This window comes from Branchiostoma lanceolatum, chromosome 5 (assembly GCF_035083965.1).
Source record: "Branchiostoma lanceolatum isolate klBraLanc5 chromosome 5, klBraLanc5.hap2, whole genome shotgun sequence".
Classification (NCBI taxonomy): domain Eukaryota; kingdom Metazoa; phylum Chordata; class Leptocardii; order Amphioxiformes; family Branchiostomatidae; genus Branchiostoma; species Branchiostoma lanceolatum.
Genome location: NC_089726.1, coordinates 20,009,246 through 20,031,369, shown reverse-complemented (window position 1 = coordinate 20,031,369; position 22,124 = coordinate 20,009,246). Strand labels below are relative to the sequence as shown.

The 22,124-nt window shown below is 41.4% G+C and overlaps 3 protein-coding genes across 5 annotated transcripts; 1 reads left to right on the top strand and 2 right to left on the bottom strand.

Annotated features, from left to right (window-relative positions):
- Window positions 1-972: 972 nt before the first annotated feature.
- Window positions 973-14,878, bottom strand: LOC136435645 (NXPE family member 3-like). Of its 2 annotated transcripts, XM_066429297.1 has the most exons (7): window positions 14,765-14,878; window positions 13,185-13,264; window positions 8,019-8,402; window positions 6,989-7,314; window positions 4,518-4,756; window positions 2,742-2,819; window positions 973-2,272 (listed from the first exon to the last, which is right to left on the bottom strand). In XM_066429297.1, exons 2-7 carry the CDS (start codon window positions 13,260-13,262, stop codon window positions 1,752-1,754), a joined length of 1,626 nt encoding a protein of 541 aa, XP_066285394.1. In that variant the 5' UTR covers window positions 13,263-13,264; window positions 14,765-14,878; the 3' UTR covers window positions 973-1,751. The 2 variants fall into 2 exon arrangements, with proteins under 2 accessions (XP_066285394.1, XP_066285392.1); XM_066429295.1 differs by lacking the exon at window positions 14,765-14,878 and having other exon boundaries at window positions 13,185-13,322.
- LOC136435646 (uncharacterized) lies at window positions 9,122-12,345 on the top strand. 2 transcript variants are annotated; one of them, XM_066429298.1, is made up of 3 exons: window positions 9,122-9,547; window positions 10,808-11,117; window positions 11,696-12,345. In XM_066429298.1, exons 1-3 carry the CDS (start codon window positions 9,267-9,269, stop codon window positions 11,711-11,713), a joined length of 609 nt encoding a protein of 202 aa, XP_066285395.1. In that variant the 5' UTR covers window positions 9,122-9,266; the 3' UTR covers window positions 11,714-12,345. The 2 variants fall into 2 exon arrangements, 1 of the variants encoding a protein (XP_066285395.1); XR_010755873.1 differs by lacking the exon at window positions 9,122-9,547 and adding an exon at window positions 10,586-10,706.
- A 951-nt stretch (window positions 14,879-15,829) lies between the features above and the next one.
- LOC136435644 (fatty acid-binding protein Fh15-like) lies at window positions 15,830-20,113 on the bottom strand. Its single transcript, XM_066429294.1, has 4 exons — window positions 19,927-20,113; window positions 17,858-18,033; window positions 16,378-16,491; window positions 15,830-16,263 (listed from the first exon to the last, which is right to left on the bottom strand). The coding sequence occupies exons 1-4, from the start codon at window positions 20,009-20,011 to the stop codon at window positions 16,213-16,215; spliced, it is 426 nt and encodes a 141-aa protein (XP_066285391.1). The 5' UTR covers window positions 20,012-20,113; the 3' UTR covers window positions 15,830-16,212.
- Window positions 20,114-22,124: the final 2,011 nt, after the last annotated feature.

Here is a 22,124-nt window from a genome sequence, read left to right as displayed (position 1 = left end):
CTCTCTCTCTCTCTCTCTATATATATATATATATATATATATATATATATATATATATATATGTATATTCTTTTTACACAACCAGGTAATCTCACCTGCTGACGTTTCGGTGTCTGACAGATGAGATTACCTGGTTGTGTAAAAAGAATCTCCTATATCATATATATATATATACATATAAATCTTGGCTAGTAACATTATTAAATTTTCAATGGGGGGGGGAGTTCCAAAGCACAAAAAATAACATCAAATCCATTTAACAGTAAATATTTAGCTGTTTTACGCTAATACCAGGTTTTGCTTTGTTCCAAAAGAGGGTTAAATTCTGACATTCCCAAAAGACATGCAGGTATGATTCACCCCCTTCATGGCAGAATGAACACAGTGGGGTATCTATACATTTCCAAATAAACAATAGCTTATTTGTAGGCAAGAACTTCTACAGAATATACTTTATATACTTAAAACTAACACTGATGTTCATACGAACGCTGAAGCTCATACTGTCTGCCTTTCATTATATGCAAACACTGATATTCAAACAAATACTGATGTTCAAACAAATCCTGGTGTTCACACTAACACTGATGTTCACACTAACACTGGTGTTCACACTTACACTGATAATCACACGAACACTGTGTGTTCACACTTACACTGGTGTTCACACTAACACTGGTATTCACACTAGCACTGGTGTTCACGCTAACACTGGTGTTCACGCTATACCTGGTGTTCACACTAACACTGGTGTTCACATGAACATTGGTGTTCTCACCAACACAAGTGTTGATGTTCATATAGCTAACCCTGCTTTTCACACTGATGTTTGTTTACATTGTGAGTAATATCACTTTCTACAGTTTGTAGGTGTAAGAAATAAACCTACATGTACTTCTAAGAAAATTTAAAGCTAGCGTTCACTGACAAACACGGTATCAATAAGACACTATGTATTACGTGTATGTTAATGAACATGTCAAACATATAGAATATATGTAGTAATTTTTCTTTTAGTTTCGTAACTTTACATGTCATCTTCTTCCAATGTACAATTGGAGACCAACACAGTAAATGTATCACTTAAAGCTATGATGACATCCTGTTCTTATTCTATCCTTATTTTACACATGAAGATAATTATCACAGCCTTATGTAGGTATAAGACCTTTATCGTATATAATTCATATCATAGGGTCTGATGAGATTCCGAACCAGAAGCTTATAGGGCGAGAGAAAGGTTCACTATAACAGCGTAGCCTAGAATTGTCAACATCAAAATACCGGGTCTGGTGCGGCATTGCTGCGGCATTGCTGCGGCATTGCTGCGGCATTGCTGCCCAGGAACCGTTGGACTTCCGTTATTTTGAAAATTGCACGTCAAAGATGGATGACTTCCAAACTCCAAGTGACCAAAACACATTGCCTCTGACACAATGCCTGTCCAGTGACCTAAAACCAGCTCATAAACCACTGACTATTATATTACTTTCGCCTAATTGCTGCATGCACATTGTGTATACTTTTAGTTATACAGCCATAGCGTCATAAGCTTGGCTTAATGAAGACTTGTGATCGGCCAGTAATGCACAATTGTAGTGATGACTTCAACTTTTAAACAATATCAGTGTCAAAGTGCCTACATGATAACTTTAATGACCCACTTTTCCCTCGGTGTCTACGGTGACATAGCGCGTGGTCAATGACATATAACTATATAATAAACCACCGAGTTTGCTTCGCTCACCCCTCTACTTGGGACAGACGTGAGACAGCAGCATGTTGAGTTCATTGTCCACCACAGTTTGATCTGGGTGCACGTTGTCTTTGCCCCACTGACAGACTGTCATGTCCCAAAAGTCCAACACCACCACGTCTGGGTCCGTCCGGAACATCTCTCGTATCACCTCCGTGATCTGGTAAGCCAGCCAGTCGCTCCCCTTCAAGTAAAACACGAGTTGTTGACCTTTGTGCTCCCGCGTGGTCCCCGTCCTGATGAAGACGTGCGTGCCCGGGTCCCTCCGCTGGAGGCGGTGGATGGCGTGCCGTATGGCGTGCAGTCGCGACCGGATCATGTCCAGCGGTTCCGCGGTAAAGTGAGCCCACAGGCTCAGGACCACAACCGTGTTCGGCCCTCCCTGAATGGAGTCCAGATGATCTGCAGCGTATATCATGTCGGAGAAGAGAGCCGCCATCTGTACTTGAAGGGGCTCGTGGTGAAACCGGAAGTGGACAGCGACGTTCCAACGTTCCGACGTTCCACTTTTCACAACTATAAATGGCATATCATACATAAAACCAGCATAACGAAAAAAATACAGTTGGGGTGACGAACAAACAGTGGTGTCGCTATATGCAGATCGATAAACTGCAACCCGTGAAAGCACAGCCTGTACGTTTAGAAGCCTATTAATTTTCATCGGAAATTTGGGCTTCGCCTCTTTATCAATCAATCAATGCAATGCAATAGCGGTTTTCTAAAAGTGCCTGACAGTCACGTCACTGAGATGTCTTCTATTGAGCTACAAGTCACCGAAATACATATAGGAACAATAAAATGGCACTGACAAAGACTTGTGAACACGCCATTAAGAAATCAAAACCGAATCAAATCTTTAAGGGCTTGGTTTTGAGTTACCGGAGATGTAAATCGATTTAACTTGAAGGGTGACATTTCAATTAATTGAAAATAGGTCCAGTTTATACATAACTGAACGTAAATAAATAAGTAGTTGACAAACCATGAGAGTTCGGTTCGACATTCCGTAGTGGTAGAATCGCCACTAATCTTTCGAACCACTGTCGTATAGTTGAGTCACCTTTCAATGGAAAAAAGCGCATTTTAAAATTATAGATATAGATAGTTACTCTCCTATTGTTCGTGACAAGAAAGACAGTCGCGATGTTTACACTATAGCTAGTCTAAAATGTTTATGGTGACCACTCTATGGACTTGGAGAGAATGGCAACGATTGACATAGTCTATTTATTTATTTATTTACAATGGCAAGGTGGCCTTTTCGCAGAAGTTTACACTATTATGTTTGGCTGTACATAATGAAGTTTCTCTCACTCACTCACTCACTCACTCACTCATGCACGAGCACTTGGTACGTAGAGACGACTAGTCTTCACTAGGCTTCGCCATCCTTCTCTGTATCAACTTTCTATGAAGTGAAAATTTCTTCAACTCTAGTCGACATGTGCAACCGAAGTTGGCGTGTTACGCCGAATGGCGGTTATACCGACCACACAGATACACTGTACAGATACAATTGAGATACTTAACTCCCTTCGTGCAACGAACAGTGTGCTGTATCTCAATTGTATCTGTACAGTGTATCTGTGTGGTCGGTATAACCGCCATTCGGCGTAACACACCAGCTTCGCAGGTACGCGGCGCGGAGACAGCTGGTTATATTACACTGAATGACCTGTCACACCTAGTCTTTGCACATCTGACTGCAACCGTGACTGGAAAATTGCCTTAATGACTGAAACTATTTCCAATAAGCCATCTTGCAATCCCAGTGCGGTGCTGTACGGTATTTTGGGTAAGATCAGGGCCCTGGTGACAAAAACAACATCCGCGTGGCCAGCACGTCAAATGCTAAGGTCATAATTGAAGAAAGGGCCCCACCGGGTAGTTTACGGGTTATATTTTGGCACTTCAGTCTTTCGGACCCCGTGGGACTGCCTTGCGACTGACGGACTATTTTTTTGGCCTAGCCGGGACCCCGAATCATTTCAACCCGGCCTTAAAATCTCCCCCCCCCCCCCCCCCCCATATACCCGACAGTCCACCGGGACAAATTTGTGGCTTCGGGGCCCGCCTTGGACTGTAGCATTGACCTTTGACCACAGTTCATCGCGGTTGCTCATGCGCATTTGGAACTGTGAGGTGACTTATAGGATGAGAGAGACAGCTGAGCCACAAAAGCGGCGTTTTTAAACTGTAACAGTGGGGTTCAAGCGCCACCAACTGAATAGTCTAACTGGTCCGGACCTTTAAGCCTAGCACTAACCAACCTTCACCAACTTGACTGTCTTAACTGGTCAGTTGGTGGCGCTTCGAATTTAACCCCACTGTTGCAGGACACTGAAATTCCTGGTCCGTTGCTGTAACATTGATTTGATTTGATTGATTGATTGATTGATTGATTGATTGATTGATTGATTGATTGATTTGGATGTTAAAAAGTACAGCCAGGGCTACCCAACTAGCCGATGGCTATTGCAAAGGGTTAGCCATGTTGACAATATTCAAAATTCAATACAAACTTTAACAAAGCATGAAGGCGTACACAAAACGTAACGTTAGACTAGAATACATAGAAGAAACAAAAAACAGCACAAAACTGAAGCGCATATGGAAAAAATGCCCAAGGCTGAGCTCCAAATTAAATCGTTAACAAAGCAAAAACTTAGGTTCACATTACGTAGGTAACTTATATTACACAATATGTCATCTGAGTCATCTGATATTTGAGGTAAAATACACCAAGCACACGACGCACCATGTAAGTATACGGTCCTATTTGCCAGGCACCGTTGGACGTCCGTTGTTTTAAAAACTCGCACGTTGCAGATGGATGACTTCCAAACCCCTCGTGACCAATGTCCCTGGGTACCCGGGGTCAGAGAGTCAGACACGTTCCCAGGACACGGAGGAAGATTTGCTGAACTAGGGATGCCTGGCGGATAGACGCGGATGGGAACCGAGGGTCTTGCTTCTAGTTCTTCTTCCAGATACGGCCTGCGCATGCGTGACAGTGAAGAGAACAACGTTGTTTCATCCGTCAACATCTGCTTTATTCATTAACAATCTTTTACTAGAGCTATTTTAGACCTCGTTCGAAGTGACTTATTTGAATAGAACGGACGTTCTATTCGGGGTCACTCGCAGTCATTTGCAGGTTTTCACTGTAAATCCGCGCCAAAACGCCCTTTCTTTCCGATGTGCCTTCCATAAGATGAAAACACTCTTTATTACAAATGCAAACCATTTTCTGAACAGTATATCTTTGCTGTCATTTTGTTGTTGACATATGTAACATATAACCAAGCTACTGGTGCCATTGTTGATGACCTTGAATGTTGCAGGACTTGTTTACGCCGGCATCAAGTACCCCCTCCCCCTATGCGTGAGGCATGACATTTTTCCAAGCTGGTATGAAAAACTCGAGCAAAAAGCGTTCAAACTTATTCATTGAGTGTTTAAATTATCGAGAATTGATATCTCCTGTCTCAGTTTGTGTTTTTTTAGATATGGAGGAAAATTTTGTTTGATTAAAAAAAAATGTATTTTCCGACCTTGTTTCGGCCGTAGAAATGATGAAATGATTTAAATGAAAGATTAAAAATCCCAAAGACAGAAAGTTCAACAGTACTGTTATTGTCCGGAATATACAAGACTAGGATTTTAGTCACGTTTAGAACCAACTTTTTAAAACCAATTTGTTATTAGTACTTTGTCCACTGAAAACACATCCTAAAACAGCCAATTTGGCGTATTTAAGAAAATATTCCGACAAAATTAAGCAACATGCGTAAAACGGCAGAATTTGAGGGATAGACATTGCCATTGGCTAATTTCATTTACAATTGGCGAAACACGTGCGTTTTCTCTAACTATCATGATCTTTTAGAGGATGTTACAGCTCCCCCGCGGACGGCGTGGTAGTCCCGGTGACCTGACACCCTCCCATTCAGTGGAAAGTTGACCTTAGCACCCGACCGCCGTGTTTTCGATATGTTTGAATTGAAAAATGATAATCGCATTCATGCAAGTATATTTACATGTATGAACTTGCAATGAACCATGACGAGGGGGATAAAAACTAAATCACGCTTGGGACCGCATTCTGCGCACTGCAGCGACACCTACCTGTTCTACTTCACACTGCAGCGACACCTAGCTGTAGTGTGAAGTAGAACCAGCCAATATTGCCTTGAGGAAGGTGATCGGCGGTAGACCGTGACTTTGGCAGATGATAACAATACATTGGTTATGTACCAAAATCTTTTAATCAACTTGCATTAAGACCAAAGCAAGTGAATGCTATGGATGAGATAAGCGACCTGATTTTGAAAAATAAAAAGAACAAGAAATTTTGTTCCCTCCAGATAGGGTTAACTGGTTGACACGACAAGAAGGTACCAAAAATGTGAAAATATGTTACGTGGTAGCCTTGATTGTATTTCTATAGAAGTGACACTGGTGAGGTGGCCAGGAGTGCAGTTGCCACCATGGTAAGTGAAACTAGTCTACCACACTTGTGTCACTTTGTGTTAAATACACACAGAGCATTTTTTGAGGCTTACAAACTGGAAATACTCTAGTTGCTGAGATCTTTATGAAATTGACATTTAATGCCACTGTTACCCACCTTTGCGTGCGGATTTCTTATTCAAAGTGCTCAAATGCGGCACAAAAATAAGCTACATGGTGATCTTTAAGTTTCACGGGCCTAGTGTAAATAGACCGATACCATAGCTCCGCCCACCTCCGTCAAATGTAGAAATGCAAAATTAAAACATAAAATGCAATATATTGACGGACATGCAGTCGCTCTCTCATTGGTCGAACCGCTAATTGTGATGGACACCCAGGATCAGTCTATTAGGGCTTGGGTTTTCTCTCAGTTCACCCACACGACATCGTATCTTTGCCCCTTTATGTCAATATGTTATAGTATAGTGTCATTGAAACTTACTGTGGGTAGGAAAATTGGAGTTCTTCTATTCAAGTTTCAAGCCTCATAAAATGCTCTGGATGCCTTTAAATACAGAAATAAAAGACGTGTTAGCTGTAATACTGTTTTGTCGCTTCAATTCTTATTACAACGTTTATGGTGTCAATACTGAAAATTTATCTTTTTTCGCCCTCTTGCATTAAAATCGCATGCGCTGCAGAGGATGCCATCCATACAATCTACTTGTTGTAGCCTTACTTATGTACTTGTATGGGGCATCTTGTGGGACTTACTCTCTGAAGAATTTCTTCTCTTCTGTAGACGCAAGGCCCAGTACATTCCCAAATCCCGTGCGCAGCCACCTGCACTTCAAGATGCTGTCGCACGGGAGGTTCTCCGGTCTCTCACAGAACCAAGTTCCGTTCGCGTCCGGTTTTGAGAAATCGCACTGTTGATGGGCCGGAAGTTTGGGGTAGGGAGAACTGAAGCACTGACGCTCTTCTGTGATGCCTGTTTTTACACCGACAAAAGTGCAGTAGAAGGTTCTCTTGTTTGGAACTTCTCGCACTTGCTGGAGAACCCTGACTGCTTCGCTCGGGTGGACGAGTTGGATCCGGACCTACCGGGAATGACACAGGACAGTTTCAATTCACAAAATAAAAATTAGATTAGAAAAGTTACGGAATTGCACTGCCAAAAACATAGGGCAATGTAGACATACTTGGTACCACATGCGACAATCCAACAAGTTATTGTGGGCATCGCGGTGTCAATACTGCTTTGAATTGCCCAAAATTGTAGGCTGGAGTCCAGCCTTGTTAGCTTTTACCGGCTCCTAGAGTTCCGCTAGCCTGGCAGACTAGCTGATCTTTGGGAGCGTGCCAAAGCGAACAAGGCTGGACTCCAGGCTACGAACCCGTGCTGACTGCATGATAATTTCTCGAGCATCCTAAGCCCCCCTCTCACTGGACCCACGTCACGCTGGCGGCGTCGCTGCGACCGATCGAGTTGACAAAGCACTCAACGAATTTCATCGACAAAAAACGAAGCTTTGTGTGTTTTGTTGTCTTTTTGGTAGAACGTGTACATTTTGCATGATATTCCCATTATAAAGTCAAGGGTAACACAAAGCCAGTTTAGGACGCAGCGACGCCGCCAGCGTGCCGCGGGTCCAGTGAGAGGGGGGCTTAAGTAAGCGAGCGGCTGCCGAAGCGAGCTCCGTACCAGGCCTTATTCCAATCGAGATAAGGACGCCAAGCTGTTGATATGGGAAAATATTGTGAAAATTCACGGCCTGACACAGCCACAACATTTTTCACGTACCGAGACGCCCCCTACCCAGTAGAGCGGGAACTGCACAGTGTAGGTGCCGTTACCGTGGTCGGTCACGTGGCCAGCACTACTTTCCTGCAGCGAGCGGTTCCCGATCAGCCTGGCCCGGAAGAAGTCTCCGCCGTGCGTCTTCCGTCTTCCCTCTACGTCACGTGCCGTTACTCTCACCTCCAGGACGTCTCCTTGGCGGTACAGCTGGTCCCTGTTTAAGACGACGACCTCCGTTTTGTTTGGGCACGTGACTTGCTCACGAAGACGAGGCTCGACCTTCTCAATGATGGACGGTCCCAGATTCGTGTTGTTTGACCTCTTGGTACCCACAAAGACCCGTGGCTTTGGTATTGGTGTCGGGATTTTATCATGTCCTTTCCAGGTCTACATGAGGAAAATAACACCACCGCCATGTTTTAATTAAATACTTTATCAAATAATGGCACAGCAGAAGCCACTTAATTGCACCTCAGATTAACGTACATTCCATTTAATCCAAAAATCCCAAACCGGTTCCATTATATACTAGTAATAGAAAATGCTTCATACATGTGCATTGTTTGTGACTCCGCATATCTGTACGGCGCTTTGGCACCAATGCCGGATAACTACCTCATTTTTTTTCAAAAATCCTCGACAAATTAACTAAAAAAGTTGCGCTATTAATTGAAAAATTGGCAAACGCGGTACAAATGAGCCGATACCTGCCCGTGTAAAGGCGCAATACCGCCAATATGTCTGAAACTGGTTTGAGTAACAAAAGAACGCGTTCTCCAATGACAGCCACGTTGATAGGAATCGAATGGGAGGTCCCGGGCGGGTCACGGGGCGTGTCGTCACCATTAAGAAACGCACGCCTACCCTACGCAATGGTACAAGGGCGCTGCACCTCTCCTGAAATTCCCAGCGCCACTCCCAAATTTTTCAAATTTAGGGTCTTCCCTATCATATTTTCGCTGATAACGTCGCAAAAAACAACAACATCGGGACGGGTTCAATTTTGTCGCCAGGGCTCGCTAACAAAGATGGACGCCATTTTCACGCGAAGCAACGCAACAACTCGTCATCAAATCTCGCGAGAGTTCATTATTCCGTCTTATTGGTCGATTCAAACGTGACGCACAAAATGGAGCGATTTTATTGGTAGAATCTCGGTCCGCGTATGACGGCTTTATAGGCCATTTCCCGCGCGGGGATTTCCACATAAACAACTTCAGCTGACTTTGTTTATATCGAGACGATCTGACTATGCCGAAACGCAAGCGCTACGCGAAGCCCATTAACGGCCAGGGGAAGATCTCCGCGTTCTTTGCCGCGTCTTTGGCGGTAGCCACAGATCGTGTTGCCGATGACGAGCCAGCGACGAAGCGGCAAAGTGGGAGGGGGGGGGGCAGTTCCGAGGAGCGAAATACGGCGGCCTCGGGCAGCGCGGAGACCATTTTGCGGCCCTTCGGCGGCACAGAGCGGGTCACCGCTAACAAGAATGACATCACCAAGAAAGTTGCTAAAAGGAAGGCGAATTTCAAACGGTACCATATTTTTAAAAGATCATTTCGAGACCGATGATTATTGTATTTAAAGAAAATCAATTTTTGCAATGATTCTAAATCTATGAAAACGAAATCGATCTATGTTTGCTCAAAAATAATTTGCAAGGTCGGGAGAATACCTCTAAATGTAGTAACTGTATGGATGGTTGTATGAAATGTTACAAGCACAAGTATATTCCACATAAGGTTGCTAGAATTATGTTGCTGAATAGTTGCAACATTGACGCTTTGAATGAATTTAATTTCAACTTTAAGATACCCAAGCCGTTTGTCTTTGAAGATAGCCAAGCCCAAGCATTGATTTCACACCTTGTGGTGAACATTTCACACATGTTGCTTGGGTCCTTTATCCCAACCTGTAATACGCTTTGTATTGTAAATATAATTGACACATTCAATTCATATTTATTTCGACTTGAAGATACCCAAGCCATGTCTTTTGTTGATATACTCAAGCCAAGCCAAATCTTCTTGACATTTCACACTTTGTGGTGTGCCCTTTATCCCAATACATGTATATAAAATGCCTTGTCGTGTAAATGTTAGAGTTGCTTTAAGTGTTGCTGACAAAAATTCTCTCACCCCGCCCTACCCCCACCCAAAGGACAATAGCTGTTTCCATGGTGTTGTCTGATCATATATATAGGAAACTTCCCAACTTAATTCTACATTTCAATGACGATTATGCATGACGACTGTGTGATTTGCTATGTAACACCGGTTTTTCTAGTTATTGTAAATAAGCACTGGTTAGTTCTGCTAGTTCATTTTAGTGACGCCGAAGAAGAGTGATGGATGTCACTCGAAACGTCCGGAAATAAATCTCCGATTTTTCATCCAGTTTGAATTCTCTTTATATGTCGTTTACCTGGGTGTCTAACCTTCACAAACGTATTTTCATCTTTAATTTAGTTACAGCAATATTCCTCAAAACGTGACTTAAAAAGGTAGCGAAATAAGCACCTCCAAATTTTTGACGTCTTCTGTACGTCTTGTTCACGGAGTGAGCTAGTCTCGCGAGAACACGAGGCTAGGCCGAGACTTGTGAGGATCGTGTTCTCGCGAGACTCGTGTTTCTCGCGAGACTAGGTCACTCCGTGAACAAGACGTACAGAAGGCGTCGGTCGAAAATTTGGAGGTGCTTATTTCGCTACCTTTTTAAGTCACTGTTTGAGAAATATTCTTGTAATTGTTATTATACGTGACTGATGAACCTCTTCAACGATATGTTTAATTTAGGACATCCAAGCACAAAGTGGGATGGGACCCCGAATGGATGGACATCCCAAAGTATCACTGGTTGGTGCCCGTTTACGGTGAGGCTAACGGAGAAGAAGTCATCGGGATGCTGTGCAGCACCTGTAGGCGGCACAACCAGTCACAGCACAATGGGAGAATGTGGTGGTCAAAAGACCCCGTTGTCGGCATGAGAAAGGACTGCGTCAACCAACACTGGAAGTCTGATCAGCACAAGGCGGCAAGGAGGAAGGAGGCAGCCAGGGTTGCTGCGGCAGCCAATGGCGGCATCCTCCAGGCCTTTCAGTGTCAGGTATGACTTGCCTTTAAAGGCACCCAGAGTATTTTTAGAGGCTTCAAACTGGAAATATTCGAGTTGCTGTAATCTCTATGAATTTGATATTTAATGCCACTGTTCATGACATAATGATCTTTAAGTTTCACGCGCCTAGTGTAAATAGGCCGATACCATAGCTCCGCCCACCTCCGTTGAAATGTATAAAAAGGAAAATCAAAACATACAAATGCAAACATTTGACGGACATATAGTCACTCTCATTGGTCGAGCCGCCAATTGTGACAGACAGTCAGGATCAGTCTATTAGCGCTTGTATCTTCTATAAGTTCTCACCACACAACGACATCATATCTTTACTCCTTTAACGTCGATATGTAATGGTATAGTCTTATTGAAACTCACTATGTGTAGGAATGACTAGAAATTTGAGGGGTTTTATTCAAGTTTCAAGCCTCTAAAATGCTCTGGATGCCTTTAACCTTTTCAAAATTATTTTTAAGACAATGCAACATCATAATATCAATCATTATTTTCCACCAATTTTAAAACTGTATGTAATTCTAACACTAATGTTTCTATCAATCTATTTTAAGGTGTCATGTAATGGCTGATGGGATGCTGACGTTTCTGTAGAGGTGCTATCGACGCCATTTTGTTCCTTATTTGGCCATTTTACGACAGATTTTTCAGTGTAATTCGTGGAAACAAGTTGTGGATAAGAAGGTAACTCCGCATGTGCTGTATTTCAGAAATACATTACATGCGGAGTAGTGTTCGCTAAATGTAGATTAAGATTCAGTTTGATTTCTGACCACCGTAGATCCTCCTTGTTGTGCTTTTACGCTATCAGCGCCTTTTTATCTTTTGTTTTTGCATTCACTTACACGAGTGTGAGACTTACAATGTAATTTGTTGACTTAAGTTGTAGATAAGGTGTCAAGTTTGTATTAGTCATACCTACCGTCATTTAAACTAAAAAGACCAAAGTCATTATTCTAGACATAACGTTACAGTCGGAGTTTCTTTGCTGTGCGAATCAAGCATATTTTCTCTTTCTACATGTGTACCTAGCCACTGATTTAAAAATCTTTATTGGAATTATAACCACATGTACCACAGCCATGTAAGAATATCAGTACATGTTTGTAAACCCTGCAACTGGAACTGTGAACTCAATATTTTTCTGGTTCTATGAGGTATGATAGCGCAAGAACTGTTACATTATATATGTAAATTAAGTTAACTGCATAATTTCGTCTGATTTCTTTGTGCTAGTAAGTGTTTCTGACTAACTGCTGGTGTTGCGGTCCAGCATTATTGCACCAGCCGGATAATTGCACCAAAAACGCTGATAAATGGGTTGTGCAGTTAAGCGGATTCTGCTGTACAATGTAGTTGATAATGTCGCACTCCTACCAATATGAGGTCGGTATGGCCACGTGATATATAACGATGATCGATAGATAAGATGGCGGCTTGGTTGAATCTGGAAGATTTAGATCCGTGAATTTGCACGCGTTTAAGGTCGCAGAACACAGTTACAAAATGTAGTGCGGCCCAAACTCTTGAAGACTGGGTAGAAAGCTGCATGTGAGAGGCATCCATGTGTTTACTGTGCTGTGTGGTGTACATATATGTCGGATTTTAGACTGTAGGATTTGAATAGTGGACCTTTTCCGCTTTGTGTATAAATGCGCCTTCTTATTCAACCGCCTCTCGGGGTGAGTCGGCTGCAGTTCAGTGATCCCCCGCAGAGCGCTGTTTCAAAGTGGGCGTGAGGAGCCGATACGCCGACAGAATGTTTTGGTTTTTGAGACATTTGTAGATTTTACCCTAAACTCAAACATTTATTCGTTTTCCGTATTTCTCAAGTGCACCCCACTATGATTTTTACAACGTCGAAGCCAGTCACCTTGTGGCCCATAACTATATAGAAATCCCCATGGACCGAAAACTGTATTCTGCCATCTTAGTGTGCTTGCACGAAACTGTAGTCACATAACGATTTCCAGGTTTACCTATTCAACATGGCGGACAGTGATTACACCATAGCAACGCCATAGCAACACGAAAAAGTCGTACCGTAATCTTCTTCGTAATGAAAATGATCCAGACGGCGGAGAGCACCACCAGAACGGTATTCCTCCACCCGCGGTTCATAACTGTCAACAGAGGCACAGGCTTACGTGAAATAAAATAACAAAATAAAAATAAATAAACAAACAAGCAAAGGGGCATCTTTGACTTTTACATTCAATGAATATGTCCTGTAGAATACGACACATCGTTTTTTCGTCTAGTACACTAAGATCGCCACTTTTCAAAATCGGTTAATTTGAATTATATCGGTTGTGCAGATACAGATACATACATAGAAAAGAGAACCTCTCATGCAGGGAAACCTTCATGCAACGTTGGAAAATGCCGTTGGACGTGTAAAAGAAATATTCCAACTGGCTACGTAACTACGTATCTTTTCCTTTGTTATCAAACAGAAATGCTGTACATCGAAAATCCATCAAGATATCTGATGATGTAGGTTTGATAAAAGCAGGATATGGCGATCGTCGCGAGACTTAAAAAACACGGCCTATCTTTGAAAAGACAGGATCTGCTTTATTTGCTGCTAAAGCTCATCATCTTCTATTGTTTTTTTCTCACAGCTATAAACACCAGTCCATGCAACCGTTTACTTTTTGGGGTACCCACTCGGAGTCCTACATGAATGAGACCTTAAAAGTATAATCTCTGTGTCGCGTTCTGTTTCACTACTACACTGTCACGTGTCTCTGACGTCATCTCCCGGAAGTAGCAGTAGACGGGTCCATTTAGTAAACAAAGCTAGGTTGGTGGGATTCAGCCGAAAATTTTGGGGTAGGTCCCAAATCATTTCATTGTTTTTTTTTTAATTTAGTCCTTCGCTCATAATGTCGTTTGGCGTGTCCCTGTGGTGTAGTGGTCTGCGCTTCTGTCACTTACCACATCTGGTTCAAATTATGAGGAGACAGAAGGCCCGAGTTCGTGCCCGGGTAGGACACGTCTGGATAAAAGACGCATGGAGTCATACCAAAGACTTTGTAAAAATGGTACATACTTCTGAAACATAGTATGGAAGTTAAACAACCTCCACTGCCAGTGGACTAGCCATATGCTGCAGTGATTGCGCACCAGTGTGGCCCAGGGCTATGAAACGGAGATTGGTTCCGCCCTATACACCTTATGGCGTGGGGGGATTTTAACTAACATGATGTCATTTTGCGTCTTTGATTTGACATTAAAGATCGTTTTAATGTTGACTAAAGGCCTTTACTATCATTGAACATTGAGTCAATTTCGTGTCGATTGTACACGTTCTTTAAACAGGGAGCCATAGTATTATTACATCTGTTGCGAAATCTAGCTCTTTTTTGTTCGCTCTACGTTTCACACATCCGTGTATAGATCCTGTTTTCAAAATATCAGCACTGAGGTACAATCGAAGGTTCATGATATTTTTTTTTATGTTACATACGGGATTCCGTGAAAATTATTCACATAATTCGTGTATTTTTCCCATTGTAATTTGTGTAAAATCATCATACATGTTCAATTTGGCCTCTAAAAGACTAGGTCATATTGAATGAAAGTTGAACTGCAATTGCCAACACAAAAATTGGACTTACCCAAATCGACTGATCGGCTCCAGTCTTTGTCGAGGAATGAGCAATCCACTGCTTTTGTGACGTCACGTTATGCAGATAGGACACGTGACTCGGTTAGCAATCGATCATATGTTACAGAGAGTCTATGGCGCCCCCTCCCCCCCATTTTCTGTCCGTCCTTTCATGTTACTTGCAATTAGCTTACGGGCAAGAACTTGCAATAAAATTTCGAATTAGATTTTCAACAAAAAATTTCGTAAGGAAAGAATCTGTTATAATACCACATTGGACCAAACAAAAAACACATCTTATAGTAAGACCGAGAAATAATTTTTCTAGAAATTCTTATTGGAGAACATCATACTAGAAATATTTTCTGCAGAAAAAAAAGAATAAAATTATGGACATGCTATGGTCATGATTTTTAGAGGCAGATTGTTCTTGGAAGGGAGGGTACGTCTAGTGGCTTTTTTTAACTGCAGGATTTTGTTTCAAACTTTGAAAGAGAAAACCTCAATAATGTGTTGACGGATTTTGCTAATTTTCCACCCCTCAGTCAGTCTTTCCTGGATTAATCCGTACACAACACTGGGGTGCAAAGCTTAACCCTATCTAGACTGAGCTTTTTGCCCCCCTCCCCCTCATAACTTCCAAACGGTATAGTGCATGATCACCAAATTTGCAGGGCCTAGGGGGTGTTATGCATGTAAATATCACTCCTGTACTTTTGGTGTCGTTATGACGTAATATGACGTATTTATGATGTCATTATGTGATTTTATTGGCTAAAATCGTCTAAATGGGAAATTCGTGATAACGATAACAGTTGCGAGGGGATACCGATAAAGAAAGAAGTATCAGTATCTTTGTGTTTGAAGATTTTGAAGAATTTAATTTCTGAAATAAAAGTAAATGTTGAAATTAAAGGTAAAGGTAGAACATTACTTGATTTTTTTTTGCGATTGACCTTTCTCTCTCTCTTTGTATACTTGAGTCAGGCCGATAAACACAAATCATAAGAAGCAATTCATCACCCTTTGCGGTGTCTCGTGCCCAAGTCAAACAGAATAATTAAAGCACACGCCATTGGAAGCAATGATGAAAGCAGTTTAATAATGTAATCCGCTTATTATTACAGTACATAGGGTGTATGTGTGATTCATCCACAACGTTACAATTTCGACAGTATCTACGTTAATAAGAAATATGTCAGAAAACCGAATTCCGCACAACTTGCAGTCATGGAATATTCCGCTAGGGGACGTTGTCCTTGGTGTTGAAGACCAGGTTTTGGAACACTAGACGGGGTTCCAAAGTACTCTGACCCAGAGACGTGCTTTTTACAATGGTTATACTTATCCATTGAAATGCGTGTAACAATCAAGAACAAAACACTAAAAAAATCTTAGCAAAGCCGACTGTCAGCTTGTCTAGTCCGCATGCGCAGGGGTCATCGTCCTCTCGGACGTCTAGCAGCGCTTGGAAATTGTCCAGCCATCGAGATCACCAACGGTGACATCCTGAAAATAAGTGAATAATATATCATCAAGTGTTTGTTTATAGATTTGTAAAGTTGAATGACCCGAGCTGAATCCTTAGAAAAGCTACTTTTTTGTACACTTCAGAAGACTCACTATGTGGATGGTGTCATCATCAACAAAATGGCGGCTGACGCGCATAGGAGTTCCCTTCCCATCATGATCAGCGTACACGGAAACCAGGTTTTCTCCGTCGATGGTGTACGTTACCTGAAGGACAGGTTAGGGAGGTGCGGTGTCTGTTATCTTTTACTCTGTTGGGTTAAGGCGGCCCAGGAAGTACGCTACCAAAAATGTGTTTTCTTGTTTTTCTTGTTACTTCTTATACACAGAAAAAATTCTGAAAATAAGAAAACTTTCTGTGTTTAAGAAAACTCTTTAGTCCACGAGTTAAGAATTTCTTTCTTCAGTAATTTTTCTCAGAAAATAATTTGTCTTGAAGTTGAAGCAAGATAATTCAAGGAAGGGGAAAAAATCATCTTATGTTTTCTTAACATAACAAGAAAAATAATCTCGAAGTTAATAAAAACAAGAAATTTAGACTCGATTTTCTATAAATTCTTGATGGTTAAAAACTTGTTGAGAAATAGTTTCTTAACTTAATAGAATTAGGAAAGTGTTCCTTGTGGTGAGAATTTCCATGGAAGCGATCAGACAAATTCTTCAATTTTTCTTCTTTATTCATTCTTGAAATTCTTGATATAATAAGATTTGTCCACGAGTTAAGAAAAACAAGAAAACTAGAAAAGCAAGAAAAATTATTTTTGGTAGTGTATTATTCCATACATATATGATTATATCCTGTAACTATCGATAGCCTTGTTGCACCACGACAAAACTTCACACAGTTTTAGAACTAGAAACACATTGAATAAATGTTACTTCATTTTTTCTGCTGCTACATTTTGGGTTAGAAATACACATTTTAGTTAGAAAAAGCTGTTTTATTTCATAGGTTTACACACGCAGTCGGTAACATCACCTTTCATAATGATTTTTTACAAGGAGAGACTACTACATTGTTTTTTTTTTATTCTACCACATTCATCCCAATGGACAAAAGGACCCAATCTAAGTATATATCATGTACATTGTAAATGTAGAACAAAACATAACTTTATAAAGCCTAAGTGTTGGAAACTTTACAAGGTAATGCACAAGTATCAAACTCAGTCTCATACTACATGTATATTAGAGTACGTAGTCTCCTGCAAAGTAGAGTTATTTCCTACAAACGTTATAAATTCAAAGTTGCCAAACGTCGTTTCTTATACGCCAAAAATAATTACTCAAGCAACTGGATAGGTTTTGAAACAGTCAGACGTTTCAGACAGTATCCACTGTCTTTCGTCAGTGACTAAAGATAGGACTGAGAACACCAGGTTTTATACCAAACTCTGAATAGATATGTAAATGATCTTTTGGCGTATCTTATTACCTGGATGTTTAACCTTCATCAACGTGTCGTTTCTTATACACTAGTTGCGTAATTAAGTTATCATTATAGCCATGGTTATTTTGATGATATGTTACGGTACAGAAATCTACTGTCATCTTCGTTAGTTCTGTACCTCACCTTTCTCTTCCTGTCGACAGTTGGATCATGTTCCTCGCCCTCCACTCCCAAGGTGAACGTGTTCTCAAGTGTTTTCCCCATGAACTCAAACTTAGACGTGAACTTGTCGCCTGACAGAGAATGATTGACGGGGATCGTTGTCTCCTGTATCTTTTGAACCATCTCGGCTGGAACTCCTGCAAGTAAACAGCACATTGGGGTCGTGTGGCGTATCGGCAGGGTGTTGGACTCAGAGCCAACAGGTCCCGAGTTCGAATCCCCTGACGCCACCGATGTTGTGCCCTTGGGAAAGGCACTTTACACGACTTTCCTCACTTCGCCCAGGTGTATAAAAATTAAAATGGGTATGTTGTTATCTGTACGCGTAGCACTGTTAATATAAGTTATAAAAAACTTGAGTGCAGTGCCATGTCGTTCTTGTCTGTCAAAAACCAAAGTAGAAAAATAAAAATAAACAGCACATCAGCACACGTCACAGGCGACTGGAGATGCGATCAGAAATTCGCATTGTTAGTGTATTTCTTTGTTTCGGATACGATTTCTTTGAAAGTCTACAAGTACTAAAAGTAAGATATTACATGTCAACATATTATGTATGTCTGTATCATGTCTTTTTCAGTTGCTTTATTTCTATCCAGTACAAAAGCCAAGGAAATGATAATAAATAAGACGACACTTTGTAATGATAAGGCATTCATTCTTTAGGCCCAACTGTACTTAAGGAGGGGGAGGGGGGGGCAACCAACTCGAATAAGATTGATTAAGTAGAAGTTTATCTGTGACAATTTGCTGGCGAATGTTTCAGGTCGTTGACCTCTAGTTCAAATCGATATAGGTCAACCAGAGTTCAAAATGAACTGATGACCCCGAGGATATTAGTTGCCTCTTTTGGGTCAAGCAAAGTTTAGGTCGAACTTTTCACCCGACCATTGAGATACCTGGCACGGACGTTCGTTTACTGAAAACAACTTGTCAGCCCAGATGAAGTGACGTACTAAAAACATCCCCTAGGATCCAGTCCATTTGGTGTCACGCATTGTATGTTAAAGGCACCCAGAGCATTTTATGAGACTTGAAAACTGGAAATATTCTAGTTGCTGTAATCTTTATGAAATTGACATTTATTGCCGCTGTTTACCACATTTACGTGCGGATTTCTTATCAAAAGTGCTCAAAAGCGGCACAAAAATAAGCTACATGGTGATCTTTTAGTTTCACGCGCCTAGTGTAAATATACCGATCCCATAGCCCCGCCCACCTCCGTCAAAACGTACAAATGCAAAATAAAACATAAAAATGAAAATATTTGACGGACATGCAGTCACCCTCTCATTGGTCGAAACGCTAATTGTGGTGGACCGTCAGGATCAGTCTATTAGGGCTTGTATATTCTATCAGTTCTCACCACACAACGACATCCTATCTTTGCTCCTTTAATGTCAATATGTAATGGTATACTGTTATTGAAAATTACTATGCGTAGGAATGACAAGAAATTTGAGTTATTTTATTCAAGTTTCAACCCTCATAAAATGCTCTGGATGCCTTTAACGTTACGTTTATCCATAAGCTAAGTGATAAAAACGATGTTACGTTACTGAACAGCTACATAGATTACGGCTAATGAATATGGGCGAGGGGGGTCGGTGACGCTAGTTATTTTCTCCGCTAGAGAGGGGAGCGAGATCTCGGGGGGGGGGGCGAACTCGCTATATAGCGCTAGCGAGATCACAAGGAGCGTTACAATTGTTGTGACACTGACAAAATCTTGGGCAGAACAAAACATTTAGTTTAGTTCTAGTTGGTAATACATAGTCTTTCGGTGGACAGAGTTTTTGTGTGCAAAGTTGCAAAGAAATCAACGGCGATTTCAACAGGGAGGGCTTACGTTTTATTGGTATTTTTAATAATTTTTTTTATTACGTTTTATTAGATCTTTGCCGTAAGATGCAACTCCCAAGCTGATTTTTTCAACAGAAACTCGATGGTCTATATATCATCCATAGTCAATCCATTAATTCATCTTTCTTGACAACGAGTCAACTACATATATAAAACTATACACGTACCAAGTTTCTCCATTAGCTGGGGGTAGTTGTCCGAATGACTGTGGTGCTTCCATGTTCCGCAAGATTTCTCCACAGGAAAAGGCATCTTGTGGGGGCTTTTTCGGCGACTCAGGTGAGAGAGAACGTGAAGACGGTCTGGTCTAGTGTAGGTGCGCTCAGGTGTGTGGAAACGTGGGTTGCACAACTTGTTGCAACGAGAGTTCCCCTTATATGGGCCTAGATGCCAAATACGGGCATACGTTCCGAGGCTATATATAGGCACACATACGATCGCTAGGTCGAATGACTTGTTGACTAACGAATGTCAATGACTGATACCATCGGTCGCATGGTCGAATGACTAAATGAAGAACAAATATCAAAGACTTATGTTGTAAATGCCACAACACGTATTTCCAGTCTTTGCTACACAAGGTCAATTTTGTTCAGCGAGGACAAACGTATGGTAATCATTAACTTTTCGGTCTACCATGAGGCAATTCTTGGTCTTTTAAGCGGCTTGCTATGGGGGCAGGGCCTGTGGGGGACCGCATATCGTTTCAAGCGCCAAAAAGACATAGCTATAGCTAGCGAAAGACCGATTTGACAGCCTTTCTCGTAGTTTTTTTTTTAGTATTTGATCTGTGTCGTAGGTTGGAATTCCCAAAGTAGAGGTTTGTTTTTTCCCTTGTTATAGTAAAAAAATGTTGGAATTTTATCTTTGTACAGGAGTCATGTGTACGCAAATGTTGCCTTATTTCTTTATGGTATTCTTGTAAATTCTCATCATTCCATTTTTCCTGATCCATTCTGTACATAACGCTTGGGCCGGAAGTTTAATGTTGCTGCAAAGTAAAATTCTGTCGATAGAGGTCGCTACCGCATGGTCTTCGTTACTGTTATTCGTGTTTCTTTAACCTTTATGTTCGCTGTTTTCACTGTCACCTCTGTATCGTGAACATATCATCACCGTGAAAAGACATTTTGTTAATATTTATGATTCCTTCTCACATCTGTTCTGTAAATTACTTGCTGCCACCGTGAAGTTTAAGTTCAGTGAAATTGTCCATTTTCCTTACACCTTGAAAGTTTGCTACCGCGAAAATAAAGTGAATTACAGTATGTCGTTTAGTGAAAATGTCCATTTTCCTTACACCTTGAAATTTTGCTACCGTGAAAAAAAGTGAATTACAGTATGTCGTTCAACACAATCGATTAATCAATTACTACTGCAGTTCTTAAGTTAAGCCACAGGTGAGAGCCAGAAGAGCATCAAAAGTCTCGAATCACTTATCATCGAATGTATAAATGCTTGTTTATGACTAGAGCATTGAAATTAATTTTGACAAATCGCATATGCCTTTCAGAAGTAACTTTACAGGCCAATTTGAACTCAACAAGCTCAGCTCTGAAGCATTTTCAAAAGTCTTAGTGATTTTTGCTTTCACCGAAATCACATATATCATGGCCTGTACAATAAGAAAAAATATGGTAGTCATCTAAAGCCGTGATGAAAAACATAGTCATGCGTTAACGACGCCGACAGTTGAGACTGCGCTTCTGAGCTAGGTCGCTAGAGGTCGCTACTGCATGGTCTTCTTTGGGTTGCCCAACATAAACTGTACACCTCTATAGTGCCCATTTCACCTCTGCACCGTAAATGATTAATGAGTCCACGGTAGTGCAATGCGGCAATGCAATGTGGTTTAACAGCTGCTCTAATCTTTTGTCCATAACAACACGTAAATCAGCCGCCCTCCCCTGTCCTTGGTGCTGAGGAATTTCCGGGACAGCATCGTGATGGGAGATCGGAGGGAAACTGGAAAACTTGTAAACATGTCAGCCACGCCATTGAAACAAGGTTTTGGCACCAAATTTCGTATTTGTCGTGTTAAACCCATGACGTTCTGAAATAGCAATGGGCGGTACGGACTGTGCGGTGTGCGCGTGTACAGTAGTGCTGCGTACCTAAACGTAACATCAGGAACAGGTACTGGTACAGAGGTTTAGGTACAGGTCCGGACGTGTACCTGTACCTGAACAATTTGAAAAATTTAATGAGCTTTTCTGAACTTCTTCAATGATGACAGAATCATACATAAACTGTTTTCAACTTGTCAGTATCTTCATTCAAAGAACATAACTAGGTTTCTACAGCCAAACTCCTTTGGTCTTGCTATATAAACTCCCTTCCTGCCTGAATGATCTGTTGCATATTA